Below are 25,897 nucleotides of genomic sequence, written 5' to 3' on the forward strand. Positions count from 1 at the left end.
AGCCCTGAGTTAACTGCGAGAACTATCGAAGAGCTTCTTCAGCCGATGTAGGACATGGTTTTCCGCCACGGAACTCTCAATGTTTTATCGTGCGTTTTTGCCTGCGCTCAGTCTACTAACAATGTAGAGAAAGTGCGCGGTGAGCGCGAGCGCAGCGCACGGGCGATGTTGACGCTGTCACCTTGCCGGCTGGCTCCCATAGCATTTTGACTTTTTTTTTCTTCCATTGGAGTATATTCTAAACGAACTTGTGAATGTAAAAGAAGGGGACTGTTGTGAAGCAACTGAACCGTCCAGCTGCCCACGCTGCCGCTGGGTCGCTCTGCACATCCGTGCGCGCTTCTGAGGAGAAAAACGGGGACAAGACGCGTCCTTGTTTTTTCCGTGAATATTTTGCCCAATCCTCGTTTGGTGCGCTCTGGAGAGACGTGGAGCTATTTCAAGCTGTCTGTTTCTCGGGATATATAACATTAGAATGCTAGCATCCGTCACATTTGGAGTAAAGTGTCTAACTTAAGGTGACCATTACGTTCGAGCGTCGACGTTTGCTGGAACGCGTAAATGGACGAATACCAGGACGACTGATTCGGAATTAGTATCTGGAAAAATGTGGCTGAAACGTTGTGTCACATGCAGGTAATAAATATCCCTTTCAATAGCTCTCAGCTAAGGGCTGAATGCATTAAACGCCCATTGCCAAAATCCTGTCATCTGTGAAGAGTTTTGTGGCAAGTTGACGCGCGTCATGCCGTTTTCACTTTACTTGTTTAGAATGTGATGTCTTACTTAAACATAACAGCTTTGCGTTGGTAATATTCCCGAGGAAACGCTTTAAGTGATGATGGTTTGTATGAATAACTAGACGGCTCGTAATTAACAAGATTTTGAATCGAGTTGAAGTTATTCGAGCATCGCTCGCTAGGGGTCGCCAAATAACCGCGATGCGATACCAAAGACTTGGACGCGCGCAAATTAGGTCGAGTATCAGCTAAACACACCCTCGCATATCACAGTAGTACATCATGCCAGAACAGCATTTTCTGTGCGGTCAAGACATTCATGTCATTTTATGAATCACATCTCTCACTGTTAGAGGGACATTTTGATCATAAGGTTCAAATGGTGTGATGTTTGCTAGTGGAAAGTCAGGTCGAGTCAGAATCAGAATCAGAAGAGCTGTAATGGCCAGGGATTTATTAATGGTTAAAACAGGAGCCCTTAGCACTTACTGTACATATATAGGCAAAATGGGCATGCATGCAACTAATCTTCGTTACACATGCTAAGTAATATGCTACGCTCAAGAATAACACCAGCTCACGAGTAAGAGCCATAAAAAGGAAGCAGTTTTCATTGAGATGTTCATTGCTATAGTTTCTAGTTAGGACCCCAATTCCAAAGAAGATGAAAACTGAGCAACTTCTAAATTTGCCATGTTTAAGATGGGAATGAAGATGGAGCCAGGCAAGCATTATTGTTTATTCTTTACCTGATGTAGGATGCTGCAACATCTTGCATTCACAGGTTCTTTAGAAGGTGCTATCTTACCAGAGTCACACACGTTAAAGTGCACATTTTACATATTATATTCTTGATATTCTATTTAGATGTGTTCTTTCTTTATAGAGCAATGTCATACTGTCCAGTGGCTGGTTAAGATTAATCTTAGTCAGTTTAGTCTTACAAATTAGTAATCTTTTTTTTCCCTTTACGATTGGACATATTTTATATGTCAGCTACTTAAAACATAGATTGGTCTTATTTCAATCAGAAAAGAAAGACTTATTACCACTTGACTAACTGCTAGCTGATCAGACTAGTAAGACATAGTCTTAATGTAATGACAATGCAACTGGCCTCAGACTGGTCATCCAACGAAATACAGCTTGGTTAGTTTGGATTACTCAAAAGTGTCTGGAAAATTCTTCTTTGTTTTATGTTTATGAGACAGAAATCAGAATCTTGTTTTTTTTGTGGCTTTTCTCTTTGCTGCTTTGATTTAAAGCATCAGTAAAATGGATGATGTAGAATTCACTATGGAAAGAGAATAGCAAAGAAGACAATCTTGATGATCTGTTTGTACCTAAGTTTGACCAATGCCTACTGGAGTTTAGCAATGTGTTAGATAAGGAGAAAATTAAGTATGAAACTGCTGGTAAACCAGAGGGATTTTTTTCTCATCTAGGTGATCTGCTGCTAAAAAACACAACTAAGTATTGTGAATTTTGCCTTCCTTATGCAATATAATTTTTTCGTTTTATAGTGCATGGTGGCAATAAGGCACATGCTTTATTGCACTCCAGCAAGGTTTAAGGTGGATCAGCTGCCAAGTTATAAGACAGCGGGCAATCTCCCTTTCGCAGTTTGGAAAATTCCTCACTATTCCGAGTAGGCTGAATAGCCTTGATGAAGATCGTTAGCTGCATCTCTTAATTGCTCCATCAACTACTTTAATATCTTCACATCAAGGTTATGCATCCTCTCACAGCTCCGACGTTCTCTCGAGAGCCTTGATTCTCCAGTGTACCTTACTGGGTTATGCTGATGCTCTCATATTAAGGCAAATGGGTCCTCATGTGCCACAGACTGGGCATGTATCTCAGTGTCCAGCTCACTGACCCGAAAGCCGTTAGAAGAGTAAACAGAAATATAGGAATGTGGGGAATATCAGCCTGTGTGCTGACCTGAACAGCAGCTGGTTCATTACGGGCTCTGTCACTGGAAAGAATTACCTCGTCTCTACTCGTTGGGTAATTTTTTTTTTTAAATGTTTAAATGACTTAATTTGATCATATTTTTACTTTTATTTCTTCTCCCTGTCAGATATGGTTCTCTAAGTGCACACTGTATAGCCGTCGATGTCTTAAATGGCAGCACACAACTATCTCATTACCATGTACACTGTAGCGTGTAATAGCATGACACTTCTGTCATTTTTATACCACTTTTTTTTCTTCTCGGATGTAAGCTTACTCGCTCTCTCTCTCAGTAATGCATGGCTGGTTAATGCAAAGAGTGCTTCTGCTATCCATTTGACACTCTTGACGGTCTGATATAATGGCAGGACGATTTGATTGCACCCACCCCCACTTAAACTGTTATGTAACAACGTCTTCAAGGGTTCAATAAGCCAGAAACAACTCCATACCATGGTTAATGCTGCAAATGTCAGTAAAGCTGAAGTACCTTAATTAGGAGAGTTTTTAAAGGCCAGAATTTTTTTTTTTTTATCTGAATAAAACAATTCTATGATTTCACTCAGGAATAGTAAGTCTAAGGTTTTGACTACTTCAAAGGCATAAATAAAATTGAGGTTCCATGTTTAAAATGTGGAGCTCGACAAATTCTGGTTATGTAACTTTTGCCTTTTCACAGGGGGAGTTGTCGGTATTAGCATATGTACATTCAGAGAGTTTCTTCAAAGCCTTGATCGGAGTCAAGTAAAATATTACAGTATATAGCATCCTGACAGACTGACTGATATTTAACCTACATACTCTTGAGATGCACACACTCTTAAAAAATACAAGTTCTTTATTGGCATCTATAACACAACCCTGCATTACATTTGTTGAGTGAAATCCAGTATTTTTACATATAAATTTTGGGTGGCTGATTCAATAAATGTCACAATTTCCCCCAAAACAATTTGCTTTTCATAGCATTTTTTGCTGTGCTTTTGTCAACGATTTGGAAGGTAAATAAGGCTTGTATTATTCCTTAATATTAAGAAAAACTACCAAGACATGATTCCATATGTTCCTATGCTCAATTCTCAGCTGATTTTCACACGTATGAATCATTCTGAAAACATTATTTTATGCCTAATCCCTAAGGTTAGAATTAAAGTCATTGAAAGAACAATATGCAAACATGCTTATTTATTTATAAACTTGTGTTTATGTAAAGTTCTTTGATATTAAATGGAGTAGTTAATAAAAAAATCCTTTGAAGATTGTAAGTTAAATTATACATTTTGTTTTATTGTTATTAATGTAATAATTGTTTTAATCAGTCACACATTACGTTTTAATTACTTTATTCTCACTATACTAACTATTAACTACAACTTTAGCCTCAATAAACTCATAATGTGCTGCTTATTAATAGTTATATTGATAATATTGAATTACCATTTTGTATGAAATATGCTATATAAATAAACTTGCCTTGCTCTTTTAAGGTAGATTTAAAATGTATGTATGGGGTAGGATTAAAGGCATAAAACATGGCATTGAAGAATAAGGCATTAATATGTGCTTTGTAAGTACTAAAATAAGCTAGTTAAAAGTGCGAATTGGCCCTTAAAATAAAGTGAATACCAGATAATGATTTTTATCTGTCAAAAAACAGTATCTGATGAAAGTTTTTTGAAAACGTAATCCAGTTACATAACATTAGGCATTTTTTAGCAAATCAGCAGCATTGTATTTTTCAAGATGCATGACTGTGCAATTCTCTGAAGAACCTTTCATATCCATGGAACCTTTCCATTTCACAAAATGTTCTTAGAAAAGGCTTTTCAGATTCTTAAAATGTTCTTTACACTAAGCAAAAATGCTGCTTCCTGTTCACCAAAAGGTTCGTTGTGGAAGCCAAAATGTTTGTTCTATGGAATCTCTGTGTAAACGCTTTTTTTTAACATTTATTTTTAAGAGTACAAAGTAAGTGTTAATTGTTCAAGATAAGTCACTATGGCAGCCAAGTGCCCTGTACCCTCAGCACGGTATAACTGGGCAGGAGGGGCATACCTGAACTACACACACACACACACACACGCACACACTCATGTAATGCCTTTGTTCAATCAATACCACTTCTATAAAGCCTCAAATTTATCCGTCATGGCACAAGACCAACAGTGCCTGCTAGCCCTCCAGGGCCGTGTCTTTCTCCCTCTCCCCTTTTTCTACACACATCTTGAAAATGAACAGTAAAAACTTTTATATAAGTTTAAAAGGACTCTGAGGATTTCTCCAGACACCAGGACATCTAGGTTTGGCCTGAGAGGAAGTCAATGCCTCTAACTAATGAAACTACACATTTACAGTAGTAATGAAAAAGAATATGGTTTACATTGTTTACACTTGCATGTACTGGATGCGATCAGGTTTTATTGAGCCTGTGGGTCAAGTACACAGTTGTGCTGAGGGATTTTAGTAATGGGTCTTTAAATGCCTGTGGCTGTTGAGGCTCTTTTATCTGCAAACTTTTCGTTTGGAAGATCCCTGCAGTACAGATGCAATGCAGATCTTTTCATCCACAATAACAGCTGATCTTCTCCTCCAAGCAATGTACTGAATTAGACACAGATAGAGAGTCAGTTGGTGTGTGTTTGCGCATTTTTGTTGTTGTTCACTGTGTTAAAGAGCCACTTGTCTGTACTTACTTGACCAACTATAACACATAAAGTCATCCAGTGTTGGACACAGTTTGTTATGGTCCATTACAAAAAGTAGGCAGTTTAAACCAGTTAATGTTGGCTCAGCTTAACCCTGATGAGGTATTAGATGTTTTTACTGGATTATCATGCATAAATGACTAAATGGGGGAATTAACATTCATTTTTTAACCACAACATTTGTTTGACAAACCGTAAAATTGCATCTGAAAATATTCTAGTCTGTTTACAATTTAATAAAAATGTGTTTAGATTCTGAACAAATCCACATATCTTTCACAAATCAATTTCTAAGCCTTAAATTTTTTTTTTTTTTGCACAGCTCCACATATCCTTCACTTTTATTTGAGAGGCGATCTCCATTTCAACCAATTGAATCCACTCAATGGCTTCATTCTGCCAATCAGCGTAATTATTGGATTAAAATTTGGATCATTCCTCAGGTTGCGCTTTGGTGTTCACTTTAGTATTTGTTGGATCTGATCTGAGCATTGTCTTGGTATTTTGGATTTGATGGGAGTAAACAGAATGTAGAAATATGACATTTCACAATTCAGCCAAACAGCTGTCCTGGGGGTGATGTTAGTGGCATCAGTCCATTATTCGTCCACTCGAGAGGAAAGACAACCATAAAATTTATCACAATCAAATTATGTCATCATTTTTCCACTTATCTGCTCTTGTGAATCTGCTAGCAGCAGAGGCGGCAGCTAACTGTAAAGGCTCAGAAATATATTACTTCATTACCCATCTCTGGCCCTTCCTCAAATTGTAATAAAGTTTCATCTATTCGTGTAGTACTTCAGCTTAATTTATGATTGATTGTAAATTTGAATTAAGGCGGTTAAAATAGAACAAATTATGTCCCATTATTTTTAAAGCTGTTTTACAATATTTAATGTATGTATGTACGTCATTATTTATTTATTAGGTTTAATTTGCAGGGGGATTTAATTTCTTTTTTCCTCCAAACAGCTACTGTTGCCAAATAAGTTAGAAACAACAAAATATGATATTTTTCAATCACTATTTTACACAAAATTAACACTAGAAATAATTACATTTAGTCAGTATTTTATCAGTATTTACTACATCAATATTTAACTACATTCTTTTATTTTACTAAAACATTTGAATATATGAAAATATATACCATAGTCTTCAGAGATCATTCTTTTGATTGATAATACAAATGATTGGTTTATGATTTATTGAAATAAAAAAATTAACTGTAAGTTAAAAACTGTAAAAAAGAATTTGTTGTGATTTGTTTTTCTTTTTTTGATCCAAGCGACAACAGTCTATTCAATTCAATTCAATTCAAGTTTATTTGTATAGCGCTTTTTACAATACAAATCGTTACAAAGCAACTTTACAGAAAATTATGTTTCTACAATATTTAGTAGTAGCTAGTAGTTTGTGCACATTTGACAGGATTTTAGAAAAAAAAAAAAAATAATAATAATACAAGACGTAGTCAGCTAGACGATGAACTATCAATATTATTAATTAAGTTATTATGATGCAGTCACACATTTAGCAATAATTGTTAGTTCTGTTTGTTGATTCAGGGTTAGCATAATCTGGGGTCCTCTGAGGGGTCAGCATCATCTCTTCTCAGGTGTTCTGGATCCAGACTGGAGCTTGTGTAAATCCTAGTTACCACGGGATGTAAATCCCGTAGCAAAACATAAAAACAAAATAGAGACATCATTAGCATAGCTGCTGATCCAACAAAGTAAAATTAGTTTAACCCAAGCTAATGAATAAAAATGCACCTTTGATCAGATGCAACTACACTCACAATTTAAAAGATACATTATTCGTATGCTTGGCGAAAGAGATGTGTTTTTAATCTAGATTTAAACAGAGAGAGTGTGTCTGAACCCCAACATTATCAGGAAGGCTATTCCAGAGTTTGGGAGCCAAATGTGAGAAAGCTCTACCTCCTTTAGTGGACTTTGCTATCCTAGAAACTACCAAAAGTCCAGCGTTTTGTGACCTTAGGGTGCGTCATGGGTTGTAACGTGGTAGAAGGCTAGTTACGTATGCAGGAGCTAAACCATTTAGGGCCTTTAGGTAAGTAATGATAATTTGTAACTGATACAGAACTTAATTGGTAGCCAGTGCAGAGACTGTATAATTGGGGTAATATGATCATATTTTCTTGACCTCGTAAGGACTCTAGCTGCTGCATTTTGGACTACCTGTAGCTTGTTTATTGACGAAGCAGGACAACCACCTAGAAGTGCATTACAATATACCAGTCTAGAGGTCATGAATGCATGAACTAGCTTTTCTGCATCAGAAACAGATAACATGTTTCGTAGCTTGGCAATGTTTCTAAGATGGAAGAATGCAGTTTTTGTAACATTGGAAATATGATTTTCAAAAGACAAATTGCTGTCTAATATAACACCCAGATTTCTGACTGTAGAGGAAGTAACAGTACATCCGTCTAGTTGCAGATTGTAATCTACAAGATTCTGTGTAGTGTTTTTTGGTCCAATAATTAATATCTCTGTCTTATCCGAATTTAATTGGAGAAAATTATTTGTCATCCAATCTTTTACATTTTTAACACACTCTGTTAGCTTAGATAATTGGGAAGTTTCATCTGGTCTCGTTGAGATATATAGCTGAGTATCATCAGCATAACAGTGGAAGCTTATTCCGTATTTTCTAATAATATTACCAAGGGGCAACATGTATATTGAAAATAGAAGGGGACCTAGGGCGGATCCTTGTGGCACTCCATATTCTATACTATTTAGCTTTTTTTAATTATTATTATTATTTTTCATTTTCAACTTTTGTTATCAGCCAGCCCTAGCTTGAGTAAGTGAAAACTTTGTCCCCAGACCCTCAGTCTTTGAGTTTGAGTTTCTGGTCCGTGTTTTTGCCTGTGATAATGACTTGCGCTCGAGTTCCCATAACGTCACATCAGAGCAAGCAGACAGGGGAACTTTAGTTTACATGCTAATTACAAGTCTCAGATAGTTTATAAATGTAATTGGACAGTGTAATTGCTAACTATGTGTGACAGCAATATGGACACTAGGGACACATAAACTGCCACAGAGAGTTCTGGAAGCTAACTGAATGTTTTACATACACTGTGACTTATTGAGGTCAAGCAGGGATCGTTTATTTAATGTGATGAGGCATTCATTTGTTTACATATATCATGTTAGTCCAAACATGAGCCTCTGTTTGTATAGGAACTAATAAAAGAGATAGAAATTCCAGCACTCTGTGCACCAGTGAATTCTGTAAGTCCATATCAGGTGGTGCGCAAAGAGTTATTTGCATAGTCATTCCCTCTAAGAGACTTTGCACATTAGAGGATCCGGAAACAATAAAGCCATCCTTTCACATTCAGCAAATAGCAAAGAGAGGGAAATCTGCCCTCTGTATCATGGCTTGGGTGAAATTTAACATATTGAAAGAGATCCATGATTTGTTTTTATTTTTTTAAATGATGCATAAATGAAATGTTGATGTTGGGGAAAATATATATAGTAATATAAACCGGTCATAAGAAGCTTGGAATCATTATGATTTTTTATTTGTTTTTTGTTTTTTTTTTTATATAAAAGATTGTGATGCTTACCAAGGCTGCATTTACTGATAAAAATACAGTAAAGATATTAATACTGTAAAATATTATTACAATATAACATATTTTTTTCTGTTTTAATAAATTCTTAAGTATAATTAATTTCTGTGATGCTATATTCAGTGTCACATGAACATTAAAAACAGAATTTGGTAACACGTTACATTAAGGTTCCATTAGTTAATGAATTTACTAACATGAACAAACAATGAAAAATAATTTATTACAGTATTTGTTAGTCTTTGTTAATGTTAGTCAATGAAGATATTTACTCTCATTTTTAGTCAATGCATCCTTGTTAATATTTAAAATGTTTTTATTTATTAATAGAACTTACAAACTGTTGAATTACAGTGTATCATGGTATTTTTACTACACTGTTAACCCTTGCTGTATTTTCTAGGGTAAATAACTGTAAAATAGCCAGTATTTTACTGTAAAAAAACCTGGTAAGGGCTAACAGTGTATATATATATATATATATATATATATATATATATATATATATATATATATATATATATATATATATATATATATATTAGTAAAAATAGTTTTCAGCATTGTTATTTAATTATTTTGGATTTCCCCCCCAACACCAGCATATTCAACATTTTATTCTTGCAACATCAAGCAATAAAAAAAAATTCAAGGATTAATAAGATATTGTTACAAATATTTTGAACATTATTAACGTTATGAACAGTAGTACTTTTCCAGTACAGTGAAACTAAACACTATGCCGAAACTCAATCAGAATTGGCAAGTCAAAGTGAACTGAGAGAACTTCTATTGAAGCTTCTATGGAGATTTGATTGACATCACATTTGATTGGACATGAACAGTAATGATAAAGTGGTAGGCTGATAGCATTTGGCAGAATGCAGTAGTAGAGAAATATGATGGAGAGAAAATAGACGAGTCTAACCCAGAGGCTGTCCAAGGAGCATGCCGAGTCGTCTGATGGACGCTTTTGAGGTAAAAATAGCCAGCTCAGGGGGGTCAGTAGGAGTTTGACTTTCTTTGATCCAGCGGTTACTGATTTTAACTACTCAGAACCTTCAGAAGGTCCTAAATGTTGTAAAGGATCTCACACCTTTGAAAACTGATTCCCAGTTTGAGATTTGAGTCGTGACCTTGAAACCAGACAGCATTTCAGACAAGATTCAGCTTCAGTGAAGGTTTCAACCCCCCACGGCCCTCTCAACACTGTTCCATAATTGTCTTCAATGGGGAGCTTTCTGCAGAAATATGATTCCATCAAACTGGCTTCATGGTTGGTTAACCAATTAATTTTCTACTTAAGACTTCAATATGAGGGAGATTTGTATACATCCTCACGAGGGCAAAACTGATTCTTTTCTCTCTAAGAAAAGAAGATGGTGGTATTGCTTCACAGACCTCACATTTTATTCCAAATCGGCCGTGAGTGGGTAACATTAACCACATTCCTGAGAGCTTGCTGCTAGACACAGGGGCAGAGAACATTCCAGATAGCAATCCCTCTGACTTAAATGCTTTGATATTTGAGGCAGTGTGCATGCATACAGTATGACGTTGCGTTGTGCATCAGGGTTCCTGCTGCTTTTGGATTGGAAGTCTATTGGAATTTTCTTGTATTTATGTAATACAGCATACTCAACATTAATCATTTATCTGTTGGATGACAGATTTTGGTGTGCTGCATTAAAAATGCTTTAGATCCACTAGCATGAATTCATACAATTTTAATAATATTATATATATCCTTATTTAAAAAAGATTTGTTATTACCAAAGTAATGTACCATAAGGAAGAACTATCAAGCAAATGAAAACCTTTAATTAGCGGAACTAGTTCAAATTGTTCATTATTCAGTTATTAAATTATTCATTGAAAAATAATTGTGCATAAAAGTCTTCTACATTCTTCTTCTGACCTCAATATATCATCAAATAGAATTTCCCTGCATTTTTCCATCGAAATAAAATCTCTTTGCTTTAATATTTGAAAGAAAAGCAAATATATACATTTTACTGTTGTTCAAATAATAAATATAATATAAAATAAAATATTTCATATAATATAAAGTAATAAATAATAACTGAAACTTGACAGTTCAGTAGTATTCAAGTTATATTCCTTTACTGATTAGTTTTTTAATAGATTCAATAATAATACAAATACAGTTTCATGGCCAGTAAAAAAAAATAAAAAATTAATGGACTGGATATTAATATTCACTGGCTATTGAACGGTTAATTTTGTGTGGCAAAATGTTTGTCTTAGTCTCTCAAATGATATAATAAAAAAAAAAAAAAATCTAAATTGAAAAGAATAGTGTCCACATCACAACTATAAAAATTACAGCACAGAGAAACAATACGGTTGGAAATACTTTCACAACAATTTTTAGTTGATGAGCAATAAAAACATTGATAGCCAATCAGAATCTACACTGCTTTAAATAATGCTTCTGAATGATTCTATTCAGGCGAAAAAAAAAGCTCAGGAAATGACTTGTTTTAAGATTCTATCACATTATGATATAGTGCAAGAAAGCCCACCTCTGCAGAATCAGATTAACACCTACTTCTGCATCATAGCGTCTTTGGCCCCGCCCACAGGATTGTTAGTGAGACGAGGAGAAGAGAATAGAGCATTATTTGTTTGTTCGGTACATTTCACCGAGGATTCTTTGCACTGAGGATTCAGTCGCGCATGACAGTTGTATATCTAAATATAAAGCTATAATCAACACTCTCCATGGTTAGTTAATCTCAACAGTTGTAATAGTAAAAACGTAGTAAAATATTTTGAGAGAGCTCTACATGTAATACTTATTTTCAAATAATTAAAATATGCAGTTCTTGAGCCCTTTAAAGAGGGATGCTAATATTGTTCTTTATATAGTTATCTTTCTTGGTGTGAACAGGCCTTGGTGTGGAGGTCAGAGCCGAAGAAGATTCTGAGTAACATGAGGATATGAGGGTGAATATTGTTCAGGATTTCCATTCTGAGTTGCTTGCTCTCTCATTTGTGTGTAATTGATTTATTAATGAATTTTCTAGTAGGCCGAGTTGTAAATTGCTTTGACCATCAAATCACACTGTGGCATAAGGGCACATTATACACACTTACACACACACATTCATCATCTCAACAGCGCTCTGGCTCTACACTGATCTTCCTTTGTGTTTATTGGTTTTTCTGTCACTGTTTGTTTGTTGATCTGAGGTCAGTAATGTCATTTACAGATCTGCTTAGAGAAACCCTCTCTTTCTCCTTCTCTCGCACTGTCGCTTAATTTGTGCCTTGTCTTTACTGCTCCATATGTGTGTGGTGTGAGACTCATGAAGAATAATGGCAGGATTAATCTTGGCACAGGCAGCCCTGCTGGACAGGCGTTTTTCTCAGACGATTGAGCCAGAACTGACCTTAAGGCTTTAAAGTGCAGCGGTGTTGACCTCTCTCCTCCAACCATTATTATTCTGGGCCATTCTGCCTGAAAGGTACAAACACTTATTAAAGGCAGCTAAAAGAACAAGTCAGTGTTTCTTATCTATTACGAATCCTCCTTTTTGACTGTGTCTCTTATTCTGTTTCTCAAGGCTGGCATTTGGGAGTCCTGACCAGTATTTGATTCAGAGAAACAAAAGTAGTTTTTTTTAGTGTATAAATGAAATCTTATGTACTCCAAGACTGCATTTATTCAATTAAAAATAAAGTAAAACTTAAAAAAGCTGTTATCTGTTTCAATATATTTTAAAATGTATTTTATTTGTGCAATGGCAAAGCTTTGTGGACTTTAAAGTCTAAACCCTTCCTAATCAAAATAGTGACACCCCTACTCTTAGTATTGAATGGACTTGAGTATATCTGATCAGTACACCCCCTTTTGAATTTCTCAGATTCCTCAACAGTTTCTTGTGGCATAGCTATATCTGATTTATGTTGCTTGAGATAGGAGAGGACACTATTACATTTAATTACATTGTTACATCTCAAAGAGTTTTGTGACTCCCATAAATTATCTCTTAGTTATCAATTATTAGTCATAAAGAAAGTTTCTGATTTTGAACATTGTGTTGCCACTATCAACACAGTTATACTTGTGTATAGTCTAAAAAAATAAATAATAATAATGATATATATACAGTCTCCATAAAGGATTATTAGGAACACCATACTACTACTGTGTTTGACCCCCTTTCGCATTCAGAACTGCTTTAATTCTATGTGGCATTGATTCAACAAGTTGCTGAAAGCATTCTTTTTTAAACGATGGCCCATATTGATAGGATAGCATCTTGCAGTTGATGGAGATTTGTGGGATACAGGGCACGAAGCTCACGTTCCACCACATCCCAAAGATGCTCTATTGGGTTGAGATCTGGTGACTGGGGCTATTTTAGTACAGTGAACTCATTGTCATGTTCAAGAAACTAATTTGAAATGATTCGAGCTTTCTGACATAGTGCATTATCCTGCAGGAAGTAGCCATCAGAGGATGGGTACATGGTGGTCATAAAGAGATGGACATGGTCAGAAACAATGCTCAGGTAGGCTGTGGCATTTAAATGATGCCCAATTGGCACTAAGGGGCCTAAAGTGTTCGAAGAAAACATCTCCCACACCACTACACCACCACCAGCAGCCTGCACAGTGGTAACAAGGCATGATGGATCCATGTTCTCATTCTGTTTATGCCAAATTATGACTCTACCATCTGAATGTCTCAACAGAAATTGAGATTCATCAGACCAGGCAAAATTTTTCCAGTCTTCAACTGTCCAATTTTTATGAGCTTGTTTAAATTGTAGCCTCTTTTTCCTATTTGTAGTGGAGATGAGTGGTACCCGGTGGGGTCTTTTGGTTGTGCGTGAAAATCCCAGTAACTGAGCAGATTGTGAAATACTCAGACCGGCCCGTCTGGCACCAACAACCATGCCACGCTCAAAATTGCTTAAATCACCTTTCTTTCCCATTTTGACATTCAGTTTGGAGTTCAGGAGATTGTCTTGTCCAGGACCACATCCCTAAATGCACTGAAGCAACTGCCATGTGATTGGTTGAATAGATAATTGCATTAATGAGAAATAGAACAGGTGTTTCTAATAATCCTTTAGGTGAGTGTATATGGCTGTTTATTTTTTGAAGGATGATTAATATTAATGTTTAAAAAAGTTTTGATGCTCAAAATATTTTTGGAAAATTATACATTTTTTGATGAATAAAAAAATATTTATTGATGATTGAAATCCTTTGTAATGCTTTGAAAATAATACCCCGAAACTTTTGACCGGTACAATAGGCTCTTTCTTTCTTATTTATAAACTGTCATGGATATTTTTCCCCTCTTTTGATTGTAGTTGGTGCTCTCTCACTGCTTGCTGTTGGCCACTCTCAGAAAAGCCTATGGGCATCTCAGAGAGGTTACAGGTGAGGTCCTGTGCAGGTGAGATGCGCGTTTCCTGTCTTGCTGTCATGCCCCCTTTCCTGCATACATGAGATGACCTCAAAGCAGAGCTGAGAGCATAGATCATTAATAGAGCAGATAAATCCTGTGGTTTCAGGACCAGAATCAAACAATAGTTGATGCTTGCCATATAGAATTACACTCAGCCACTGAGCATTAAAGAGGCCAGTTTTATAGACAGGTACGCAGTTATCCGGGCTAAGTGAAGACGTGTGGGCTGTTTATTCCATTTTCTGATAAATCCACAATAATTGTTTTTTTAATTATTTTTATAGGTCTTTTCACATCAACTATGTTTGGAGATGCCATTGTCAGTATTATGCCTGTAAGGCACTAAAAATCCATTCTTTTCTCTGTTTGAGTCCAGGGGAGATGCTAAAAGAAAACTTAAAAGTTTCATTCTGTAATGAAAGAAGAGAGGGATGAGGTGAATGCATTACTGGAGGTCATCAGTTTTCCATCAGACTGCTTTTGGAAAAGGTAAATATCTCAGATAAAGAGAAGAACGTCCGATAAAGAGAAGAATGGTTGATGCTCTTGCCTTTCTGTTTCTGTCTTTGTATCTATTTTTCTGCTTTGCATTTAGGCGGTTCCATCCAGTCAGATGAATAGGCATGTTTGATCACATAGAGTTTCCCCTGGAGCAAGAAATGCATGACGGAGGGAAAGAGAGAGAGAGAGAGAGAGAATGAAAGGACCCTCACGGAGCTATTCATGAGCTTCTTCTAACGTGATGCAAATGAAAGGTTTCTTGTATCTGCTGAGTTCTATTTTAGGTGTGTGAAAAGCGGTATGGAGACTTGCTCAGGGAGATACTCACTATACAACCCAGGATAAGCAGGCTGAATGGACAGGAAGTGTGTGTGTTTTGGCACACGTATGCATGTGTGTACAGTGTTGAACGTTTGGAGGATCTGATTGTTTCAGGGCTGCTCGAGCCACTCTGCTCACTAACAGTTACACTCTCTTGAGCCACAAGGCATGGTGCTTTTTAGAATTCTCTCACACTGTATAAAATACCACATGATGGCTTATGATGCTGTTTTAGAGTTTTGTTCTCTTTTACAGGTTTTGTATGACATTGCTATCAAGTAAACTCAAAAATGAACTCCTGAAAGGTTTGGGGTCTAGAAAGTAATACTTTTATACAGCGAGGACACATTAAATTGATAATTAATTGCTGCTGAAAATTCAGCCTTGTCCTCAAAGGAATAAATTACATTTTAAATATCAATCAATCAAACAAACACATAAATGGTTATTATACATTGTATGGTTTCACAATCTTACTGTACTTACTGTATCTTGTGAATAAATAAGTGCATTCTTGCTGAGCATTAGAAAATACTTTCAAAACATTAAAAACTCTTTGTGACCCCAAACATCTGAATGGTAGTGTATATTATACTATACAGTATATTGCATTACTTTATTCATTTAGCAGATGCGTTTATCTAAATAACTTAAATATAAGGAGCACCATAAGCAAGTTTATCAAAAGAGCCAACAATATTTGTAGTATCAAGTTTCAAGTGGAAGATTAGATTAGATTAGATTGATATTACAGGAAGTTCCTTTGTTTATGATTGCACTTGCATATGTAGTGTCTTCAGTTGTTTTCTAAAGGGTATGATGATCTCAACAGATCAGGTCCAAGTTTGCCACTCGTTCAGAGCTACAGAGAGACTGAAGGTTCTAGAAAGTTTTATTGTGAAGCAGCCACCGGGAACCACTCATTAACTAACAATAAAAGTCGATTTCTAGGGTGAAATCAATTTATATTTGAAGGTTTTGACTACTTTGTAGTTTAACCATAAGACCTAAACCTAACCCTGAAAATATAGGCTGATGAATGTTGTTAAAGGCCAAACCTTAGAACCCTGAACCTAAATTCTGATTGGTTGATAGGAATTGTGTTGATTAAGGAACATGTACTACTTGAGCAGAGTGTGTTAGGTAGTTTGGGTAATTTAGTAAATGTTGTCTTGTTGACGTTGAACTTTCAGGAATAGCTTGTTTCTCTTTCTGTATGCATGCTGTTGTCACTGTAAGCCAGAAGTCGTGGCACTGTCCATGGTGCTGAAGAGAGACCTTCATGCTGCTCTTTTGATTTAAGTCTCAAATTTCTAGAATGACTTTGAAACAACTAAAATATATGTTCATTGTTATCTCTTTTGGGACCTTTATGTCTTACTTCTGCAGGAACAGCACCTTTTTCGCTGATTCATAAATCTGTGTTTGGAGAAATAACATTGTTAGACTGAATAGCTCAGGCATGTCTTTGAAAAACTGTGAAGATAATCTCACTGATTTGATGTACTAACTAAGACATGTCAGCAGATTAATGTGTGAAATCTTTCCTATAGTGAGTTAATGGCAGGGCTCTGGAATGACGTCACATCTCTCCCAACGAGAGAGCAGGGATTTGTCCTTTTCCTTGGCTAAGCCTCATTACACACTCTCACATACGCAGACACCCCTGTCATGTCTCTCCAGCCTGCTTCTGATGCTTCTATATCTGGATAATTACTAGGAGATCCTTCCTCAATAGCTTCCTACTGGCCAATTTTAAGCAAGACTAGCATTGCAGTCCAGATAAATACAGTATTTTATGTTATTTTATTTCATTTATTCACATCTTTCCATTTTTTCATGGTATATTTAATGTGGCTTTTAATATTGTGTTATATTATTTTATTTTACACGTTTTTAAATTTATTTATTTATTTATTTACAACATGGCTCTATTGTCCTGCCATATTTAAAGTGTTTATTTTATTATTTTATTTTAGTCACAACTTCATTTCATTTTACTTTGTGTTGATCATAGCAACAGTAATTCATCAAATATAGGTATGGAAACATTGTTTCATTGTTTACTTAAATACTTAGTCTATATGCCATTGTTTAATGTATTATTATTATTATTATTATTATTATTATTATTTAAAGTGAACTTTTATTTATAAAGGAAGCTCTTCAATAGCTTTTAGTTTGCTGTGGTACTGAGAACTTGTATCAATAATTATGAAATTGTTCTGCAAATTTCATGAGCATCAATTGGCATACTGAAATTTTGTTATCATTACAAGCTTTCAGTCTTTTAATCGTACCTCTCTCTCTTTCTCTGAGGCATTGTATGTGTCTATGTGTGTGTGTGTGTGTATTTGTGTTGAGAGGGCGTATGTGTGAAGAGGGAGTCATGTTCTGCCATCATTGTGGCAGGGATATGAAATGTCAGTGCAAGGCTGTTGGAGATAACTCCCCCACAGTCACAACAAACACACACACACACGAACACACACACACACACACAGATCTCTCCAGTGGTTCACACTCACACACACAGGTTCTGCAGCACACAGATCAGAGTATGTGAAACAGCCATTTACATCCCAGTGATCCAGCAGGAAGCATATTCTGATGCAGTGCTCTTGTACACTCATGTGCTAATGGGCCAATGCGAGGATGACAGCTGCCTGTTCATTACTGCCAGTCTCTAAATATGAAAAGTGAAATCCTTTCAATTAATTTATGAACCACATATGAAAGACAAGTTCAATTTTGTCCAATGATGCCATGATTTTATATTGGGGTCTTATTAGTAGGTATTGACTTTTTGTCAGAGTAACATATGTAATAAGAAACTTTCTATGCCTCTATTTTATGCTTTCATGCAAAGTTAAATTATAATTACATTTAGTCAAGGAAAGAGTGCATATGAAGTTACTTCCATCCACTTTTGTCCCATTAGGATTTCATTTATATTTTGCCTGTTTAATTAAGCATTTTGTTCAATCGGATTGTTTTTGAGTAATTCAGTACTGTGATACAAAATCCATATTTTACAAACAGATATATGTGATTACTAATGTTATTACCCTTTAAGTAAGACAATATGCTGATACAGTATATTAATACGCCTATATGCATGTATTTCCTACTTTTATATAAACACAGACTATATATCTTATGGCATCTTGTATTAAATGTTAGCCCTTTTGATTTCACAATTACAAGACTCCACTAGACTAAACAGACTCCACTAGTTATCTTATAAAATAGAATATTATGAATTATTTGTAAATATAGATAATTCTACCTGTTCTATTACATTTTGATTATTTTAACTCAGCTAAGGATAAACCAGCTGACTGATCCAAGGATTCAATCGGCTGTACAAGGATAAGACTGACTCGGATATAAGTTGCCCGCTTATCCAACATGCAGGCACGGAATCCATATTTATTTGCAACACTTCTCTTTAAGTGTAATTCAGCTGAAAAATCAGTCCATGAGTCATATGTCAGTGAGCATTCGGCTTGCTGTCAGAAACCATTCCTGTCGGGTTTCTCAAGTTTCGTCTTGTGTCTAGAGAGTATGTGTGATGATTCGTAATGTGAAGACAGCTGAGTAACTAGTACTGGATGTCCCTGTATTTTCCACAGGCCATATGTTCATCTACCAAACGTATGATCTCATTAATAGTTACCTGGGACAGTGTTGACCATATTCCCTCTGGATATACTGTATACTGTGCTTGCATGTGTATTCAGACCACTATTATTTGATATTCTTTTGTAACCTACACTCCTAAGTCTAAGTCTTTTGTGAAAATATGAAATAGAAATTTTAATTTAAACCTTTAAAAAAAGTTTTAGGTTAAAAAAAAAATCAATGTTATGATGTTTTTTGGTTAACTGTTCCTTTAAGCCTCTTGGTGTTGATGCACTTGCCTGGGGAACAAGCTACTAATGTTTAATATTGGATCTGCCTACCCAGTAGAATTATGTATAATTTACACCGATCAGACATGATATTATGACCACCTTCATATAGTGTTGGTCCCCCTTTTGCTTCCAAAACAGCCCTGACCCATTGAGACATGGCCTCCTCTAGACTCACGTAGGTGTACTGTGGTCTCTGACACCAAGATTTTAGCAGCAGATACTTTCAGTCCTGTTTGTTGCGAGGTGGGGCATCCATGGATTGGACTTCATTGTTCAGCACTTCCCACAGATGCTCGATTGGATTGAGATTTTGGGAATTTGGAAGCAAAGTCAACACCTCAAACCACTCCTGAACCATTTTTGCTTTGTGGCAGACCGCATTATCCTGCTAAAAGAGACCACAGCCACCAGGGAATAACTTTCCATGAAAGGGCGCACATGGTCTGCAATAATGGTTAGGTAGTTGGTATGCATCAAAGTAACATTCACATGGATGGCAGGACCCAAGGTTTCCCAGAAGAACATTAGCCAAAGCATCACACTGCCTCCGCTGCTTGCCTTCTTCCCATAGTGCATCCTGGTGCCATGTGTTCCCCAGGTAAGCGACGGTCATGTGCCCACTGTTGGCGCTTTTGGTGTTGGAAAGGGGTCAGCATGGGCAGCCTGACTGGTCTATGGCTATGCAGATCGCAGACCCATACGTAACAAACTGTGATGCACTGTGTATTGTGACACCTTTCCATCAGAACCAGCATTAACTTGAGCTACCGCAGCTCGTCTGTTGGATTGGAACACACGGGCCAGCGTTCGCTCCCCATGTGTATCAGTGGGCCTTGGCTGCCCATGACCATGTTGCTGGTTCTCCACTGTTTCTTCCTTGCACCACTTTTAATAGATACACATACTGCAGGCAAGGAACGCCCCACAAGAGCTGCAGTTTTGGAGATGCTTTGACCCAGTCAAGTTGTCTAGCCATCACAATTTGGCCCTTGTCAGATTTGCTCAAATCCTTACACTTATCCATTTTTCCTGCTTCCAGCTCATCAACTTTGAGGACCAAATGTATTATTTGTTGCACAGTGTGGTGTGTTAGTCGTGACATCTAGTCCTGAGAGGGTCAGTAAATGACTATCTATAAAGGGGATTCATACTGTATAAGACCTGTACCACCCTGCAGCACTCATCAGAACAGACTGAGCTACATATTGAATTCAAATGTTAAAATAGAGAAGAAGAGAGAAAGAAAAAACTGAGAGGGAAAGTTCAAGTGATCAAAAGACTATGCTCTCTCTCTCTGTGTAATGGTTAATAAATCCTTTTTATTGTGTTATTTCCCATAATTTGTTGCGTCATCAAATAAAAAGTGTAACCTTTAGCTTCAGAGCTCTGTGGAAAAGTTATGGAGCCTGGCCATTTACTCAAATTGGAGAAATTGCAATTATTAACAAAATGTTAGGAACGAAAAGCAATAAGGTTTCTCAAACTAATCAGGCAGATTTCATTGGTGATTTGAAATATGTTTTTGAAATGTAAGCTTGGGACACAGTTCTGGATTTCTAAGTCTTTCCACAGAGCTCAGCTAGAAGTAGCATTTGACTCAAAGTAGTTGCCTGGGGGTGTTATGAAAATGGCTTAAAAGAACTTTGGTGAAACACGTTATCAATCCATTCAGTGTTTATAATGTTATTGCCTTTACTTTTAACAGAGCGGATAAGAGTGAGATGGAAAAAGGAGATGGTGTTATCATTTTCTTTCTGGCTTTTTCAGATAGCATATTTTCCATTTAACTTTTTAGGAACTCCAGGGGTGCTTCTTTTAACTTCATTGTGTCAGGAAATGTGTTCTTTAAGTGTTTTCATTTAAACAAAATATATATTTTCTCCATTATTATGAATATGGATGAGAAAAAAAATTACATTTTCCCACTTAGTCTATATTTGTTCTGCTGTTAAATCTAAGCAACTAAGAACAAATCTTATGCAAGTTTGCAAACATAAACATTTAAAGAGGTTTGCCTGTCATCTTAATTGGCTTGTGTGGCAAACAGCTAATTTTGAACTGTGTGCCTGTTGGTAGTCTGTGAATTCAAACTGGTAACTAAAACCATCTAAATAGAAACAAGACTTTTGCTTTGTGGGCGATGTGTGGAATTACAATGCAGAATCTAAATGAGTTGCACCATGCTGAAAGGACCCGAATCGTAGCTGATGCGTTATAAGTACAGAGCAGGGAGGGGTTGTTCATGCAAAGCTGTCCTCTATGTTTTTCTCTCTCATTCACACCCTGTCTTATGCGACCCTTAATTTAGTCCTCATTAATATCACAGCAGCCTCCTTGAATTCACAATGTAGCCACCTATTTTCATCAAAAACCAGCAGACGGGTGATCATTAATAGCACAACATCGGTTCCAATACATCTTCTTAAGTAAATACAATGATTTTGCTGACAGGAATTACATTCTAATGGAACACATTTGCACAGGGAGTGTGAGTCAGGCCCCCCAGGGCCCAGGCCAATGGGACTGAAGGACCTTATTAGTGAGGTAAAATCTCTCAGATGAGTGGCCAACCCAAGGTCCTGACCCAGTTCAGTCAGACCAGATCTCTATATAATATATATATATATTTTTTTTTTCTGAATGGAAAATAAGAGAGAAATGTAAAGAGAGACTAGAAGAGGCAAACATGGAGAGCAAAAGACCCTATCTTTGTGTGCCTGGGGAATCCATCTTATTGATGAACAGATGAAGCAGCTTCCCGAACTGGCTCTTGAGTATGGAAGCACATGGGTAGCAAAATTAATTTTGAAATGTAATATGCAAAATGACTATGCAATATGTAAAATGGCAATGTATTTCTGTATTTACACATTTAGATTTTCCCATACATATGTACAACATTTAGTGCAGAATGAAATTAAAAGTTCAGTTATCCTATACATATGTGCAACATTTAGTGCAAAATGAAAATTCAGTTATATAATTTACATGGGCCATTTTCTACACCCATTATAATATGTAAATTAAAAACATATTTTAATGCTTTATAAGTTGCTTTATAAAAATTAAAATGAAATTGTATTACCCAAATTGATTTGATATGTTTAACATGTCCAAGCAAAAACTGTAGAAAAATTATCATTTAAATGCCATTATCCTTAATGCATTTAGACTTATGGATAGGACACTTGAGATTGCAACTTGCAATTGCAAATTGGAGCAAAATGCACTGTGAATTTCAAAAAGCATTTAATGATTCCTTTGTCAAAGGTCTCCTCTGTGTCACTCCATGTCTTGTGCTGAGTGTGCTCTTCTGTGTCTTCCAAGCCACAAGAATGCACTGTTTTATTACAAACCAAAGCTAAATACACGTAAAAACAGCACATCCTTGTGGCGCCAATACAATTTCACTTTAATTTTGCAACTTATAAAGTTTAATAAACATATTAAATATTACATTTCAAAATGAATTTTGCTACCCATATGCTTCAATACTTGAGTATAGGTAAATTAAAGTGCAATTTAGATGAAAAAATAATTTATATTGCTTTCAATTTGTGGTTTTATAAACTGTTGTAGTATATTTCAAATATATGATTTTTAAGTATGACTCATATTTTACTTTGTGTTGGACTTGCTGGTTCAGACATGGCAGTTCACCAATGGGTCAGATAATGGAATAAAATCCATCTCAGAACTCAAAGCAACGCAAGGGCCATTAATAGTATGTGTGGCCATGTGTGGGCTCTTTAACCCTTTAAAATTAGCCTTTGACCATGACCAACGTTATTGAAGGACAGAAAAGTTTACAGATATGTCTCGATGAACTCTCTTTCTGTCTGGATAAATAGAGATTCTTAGATTAGATATGGGTATGATAGCCCATTTCAATGTGTTTGTGATTCTGGAATTGAAGAAAAAAAAAAACAGCACCCCTTAAAGAGCTAAAACAAGTTCAGCTGAAACAGACCAGAGAGGTACTGTAGACTCACAGTGGAAGAAAATTGGACATTTTGTGGTTTGAGGAGTTTATTTCATTAGAGGTCTTCAAAGTGGTTTCAGGGACCCTCAAGGGACCACAAGGGGGTGCTAGGGTGTCTGTGAAACAATGAGGAAAACAAAAGAGAGAAATTGTACAAAATGCTTTTTTAGGGATTTCATAAAATGTGTTATTATTATTATTATTATTTATACCACCAAATTTGACCATACATTACTATTTAATTATGCTTTCAAAAGACAATATGTAGGGTAAAATTAAGGAACTATCCGAAGGAAATATCTGGATATAGTTTGTAGGTAGTATTAAATATTAAACATATAATTATATATTACATTTTATATATTACATATTACATTTTTTTTAATGTTTTAGTTGTGCTTGTATTTTATCTGTAACCCAACATTATTAGTTTACTGGCAGAATTTTCAGACTCTAATTTTATGAGATTCCAATAAAAATCAGACATTTGGCACACTTTTATCCAAAGCAATATTTGATGGATTCAAGCAATGCATTTTATTAGTATGTGTAAACCTAATCTTTATGTTATTATATATTTAGATAATCTTAATAATCTTTATGTTGCCACCATGAGACCAATTCGGCTAAAGGAACGTTTGTTTACAAAGCAAAGTAATTGAAGCGTGTCTTTGAAAGTAAATGTCTTTGAAAACAACACTGAAGTGTGCTTTTAGCATCTAGCTGTTAAAGGGGAATCACACGTCTAATTAATATTGGGGTTCAATTTATGAGAACTTAGTGAGTCACAGAGCAGAACAAAGCCTAGAGCGAAAATCGCTAGACTGGAAAATGGTGCTGGAAATAAGGACATTACAAAGAGTGCAGTAAAACCCAATCTACTGTAGTCTTTCAAATATCTAATAAGACAGTGTTTAAGGTAAAGAAGTTGTGTACATTTTGCAGAGTCTTCATACTCTCTCTGTGATGTATAAAACATGCACTGATTAAGATTCTCCAATGCGTCTGATTTCCCTCTCTCTCTTTCTCTGCTCTTCAGTTCCATGGTTGCTTTGAGACCTGGAGGAATTCTGGGATGTAGAATGTGGATCCTCTTCATCCTTGTCCATCTCATAATGGATCTGTCTCTATGTGCACCAGCAGGCCAAGGGCTCACACTGAAACTACTGCCCAGATCAGTGTCCCGCCGGCAACCACACCCTCTGCCTAGTCGGGACACGCTCACCGGCCAGCACTCGAGGACTCGTGTCTTGCATCGTGGTGTTCCACCTCCCTTGCCATCACTAGGCAATCATGGGGAGCTGGGGGGCACCAAACTGTGGTGGCGGAGAAACCGCAGGTCACTCCAAAAACGACAACTTTGTGCAGATTGCCAATTGACCCCCTCTGACAAAGGGAAGTCGGCTGCATTACCAGAGGGGAGTAAATCTGATTCAAATCTGCATTTATCTCGCTCACGGAGGCAGCTGAAAGGGGACGGCTATGACTCCCTGGAGGGGAGGACCACTACAGTGGCAGGATTTATTGACTGGGGCCCTACAGGGGCCGATGAGGTGCTTGAGGAGGAGGCGAAGACGACCCTGAATGCCACCGTCACCTCTTTAGCCCCATCCACCACCACAGTTACCATAACTAGCACTACCACACGCAGCCCCCAAAGGACGTATGCAGAGATTACAACTGCACATCCTAAGAGGCACAGCACCACACAGCCAAGCAACTCCAGAGTGACTGCCAAACCACCGAAACCTTTTGAGGGGACACCAGGTAGGGCGTAAATCTGAATGGCGACTGTTTCTTCATGTGGCTTTTGTTTTCTAATCTGTGTAAGGTACTTAAACAGTTTATGTTTGATCATGTATTTAAAATTCAGAGAAGCTGAAACATGCAAAGATATTTTTAGGGGCCGTCAGGTGGTTTAAGGTCATTCATGAGGCCTTTGGGTCTCAAACCACAATGCAGTGCATCAAGAACTGTGCGGGTTCTTTGAAAAACTGAGGGTGGAAAATACTCACGAAGCTGTGATTGGCACACAACTGCTCGGCAATCTACAGCAGACAAAGTGGTTGGATTGTCGAAGAGCCAGCAGCGTGCATAATTATGGAAAATAAGCAAATATGGAGAAAATAAAAAAATGTACTAGTGTTGAAAGTTTTTCATATTAGTTAATAGGCTATTTTGAAAGTTTTGTGCAAAAGTGGAAATGTGTCACTTTTGCTTTTTGTGGCTTAAAGCCTGAAAATTTGTTTTTATATGCAAAATGTTGCTTGTTTAGTCATTGACTGGGCACAGAGGCAGCGAGATGGTTTTGATGCTCTTCTGCTGTTACATTTCTCATCTTTGGCTCCTTTGGATAATCTAGGCCTTGATACTGCATGGCAAAGTAGCCTAAATATGGCAACCTCAGCCAGTCTGTAGTTTTTATGAATCCTGGGGAGATTATTCTCTGTCCTAGAAGGATGATGATGATTGGCATAAGCTCTCATGTTTGCCATTAGGCTGCAATCTGTCCTCTGTGTTTGGTATTGCACAGCATTAGGCTAGTCATCCATTCAGTGTGAAGTCCTCTGGGTAGATCAACTATTGTGCTCCATAAATCTGTGCAAAAGGGGAAGTGTCTTGACACTTTCTACAAATTAGCTTGACACTATCTGTGTACGCCATGCACAGAGATCTGTTTAAGTTTACACAAAATCATGGTTCAGCA

At 36.6% G+C, this 25,897-nt stretch overlaps 1 protein-coding gene across 1 annotated transcript in view; it reads left to right on the forward strand.

The window, feature by feature from the left end:
* Window positions 1-372: 372 nt before the first annotated feature.
* LOC113069949 (adherens junction-associated protein 1) overlaps window positions 373-25,897 on the forward strand; it is a 49,740-nt gene continuing 24,215 nt past the window's right edge. The window contains exons 1-2 of the mRNA XM_026243104.1: window positions 373-636; window positions 24,230-24,957. Of these exons, the coding sequence (XP_026098889.1) occupies window positions 608-636; window positions 24,230-24,957 (757 nt within the window). The 5' untranslated portion in view covers window positions 373-607. The remainder of the gene's footprint in view (window positions 637-24,229; window positions 24,958-25,897) is intronic.

This window comes from Carassius auratus, unplaced genomic scaffold, assembly GCF_003368295.1.
Source record: "Carassius auratus strain Wakin unplaced genomic scaffold, ASM336829v1 scaf_tig00002576, whole genome shotgun sequence".
NCBI lineage: Eukaryota > Metazoa > Chordata > Actinopteri > Cypriniformes > Cyprinidae > Carassius > Carassius auratus.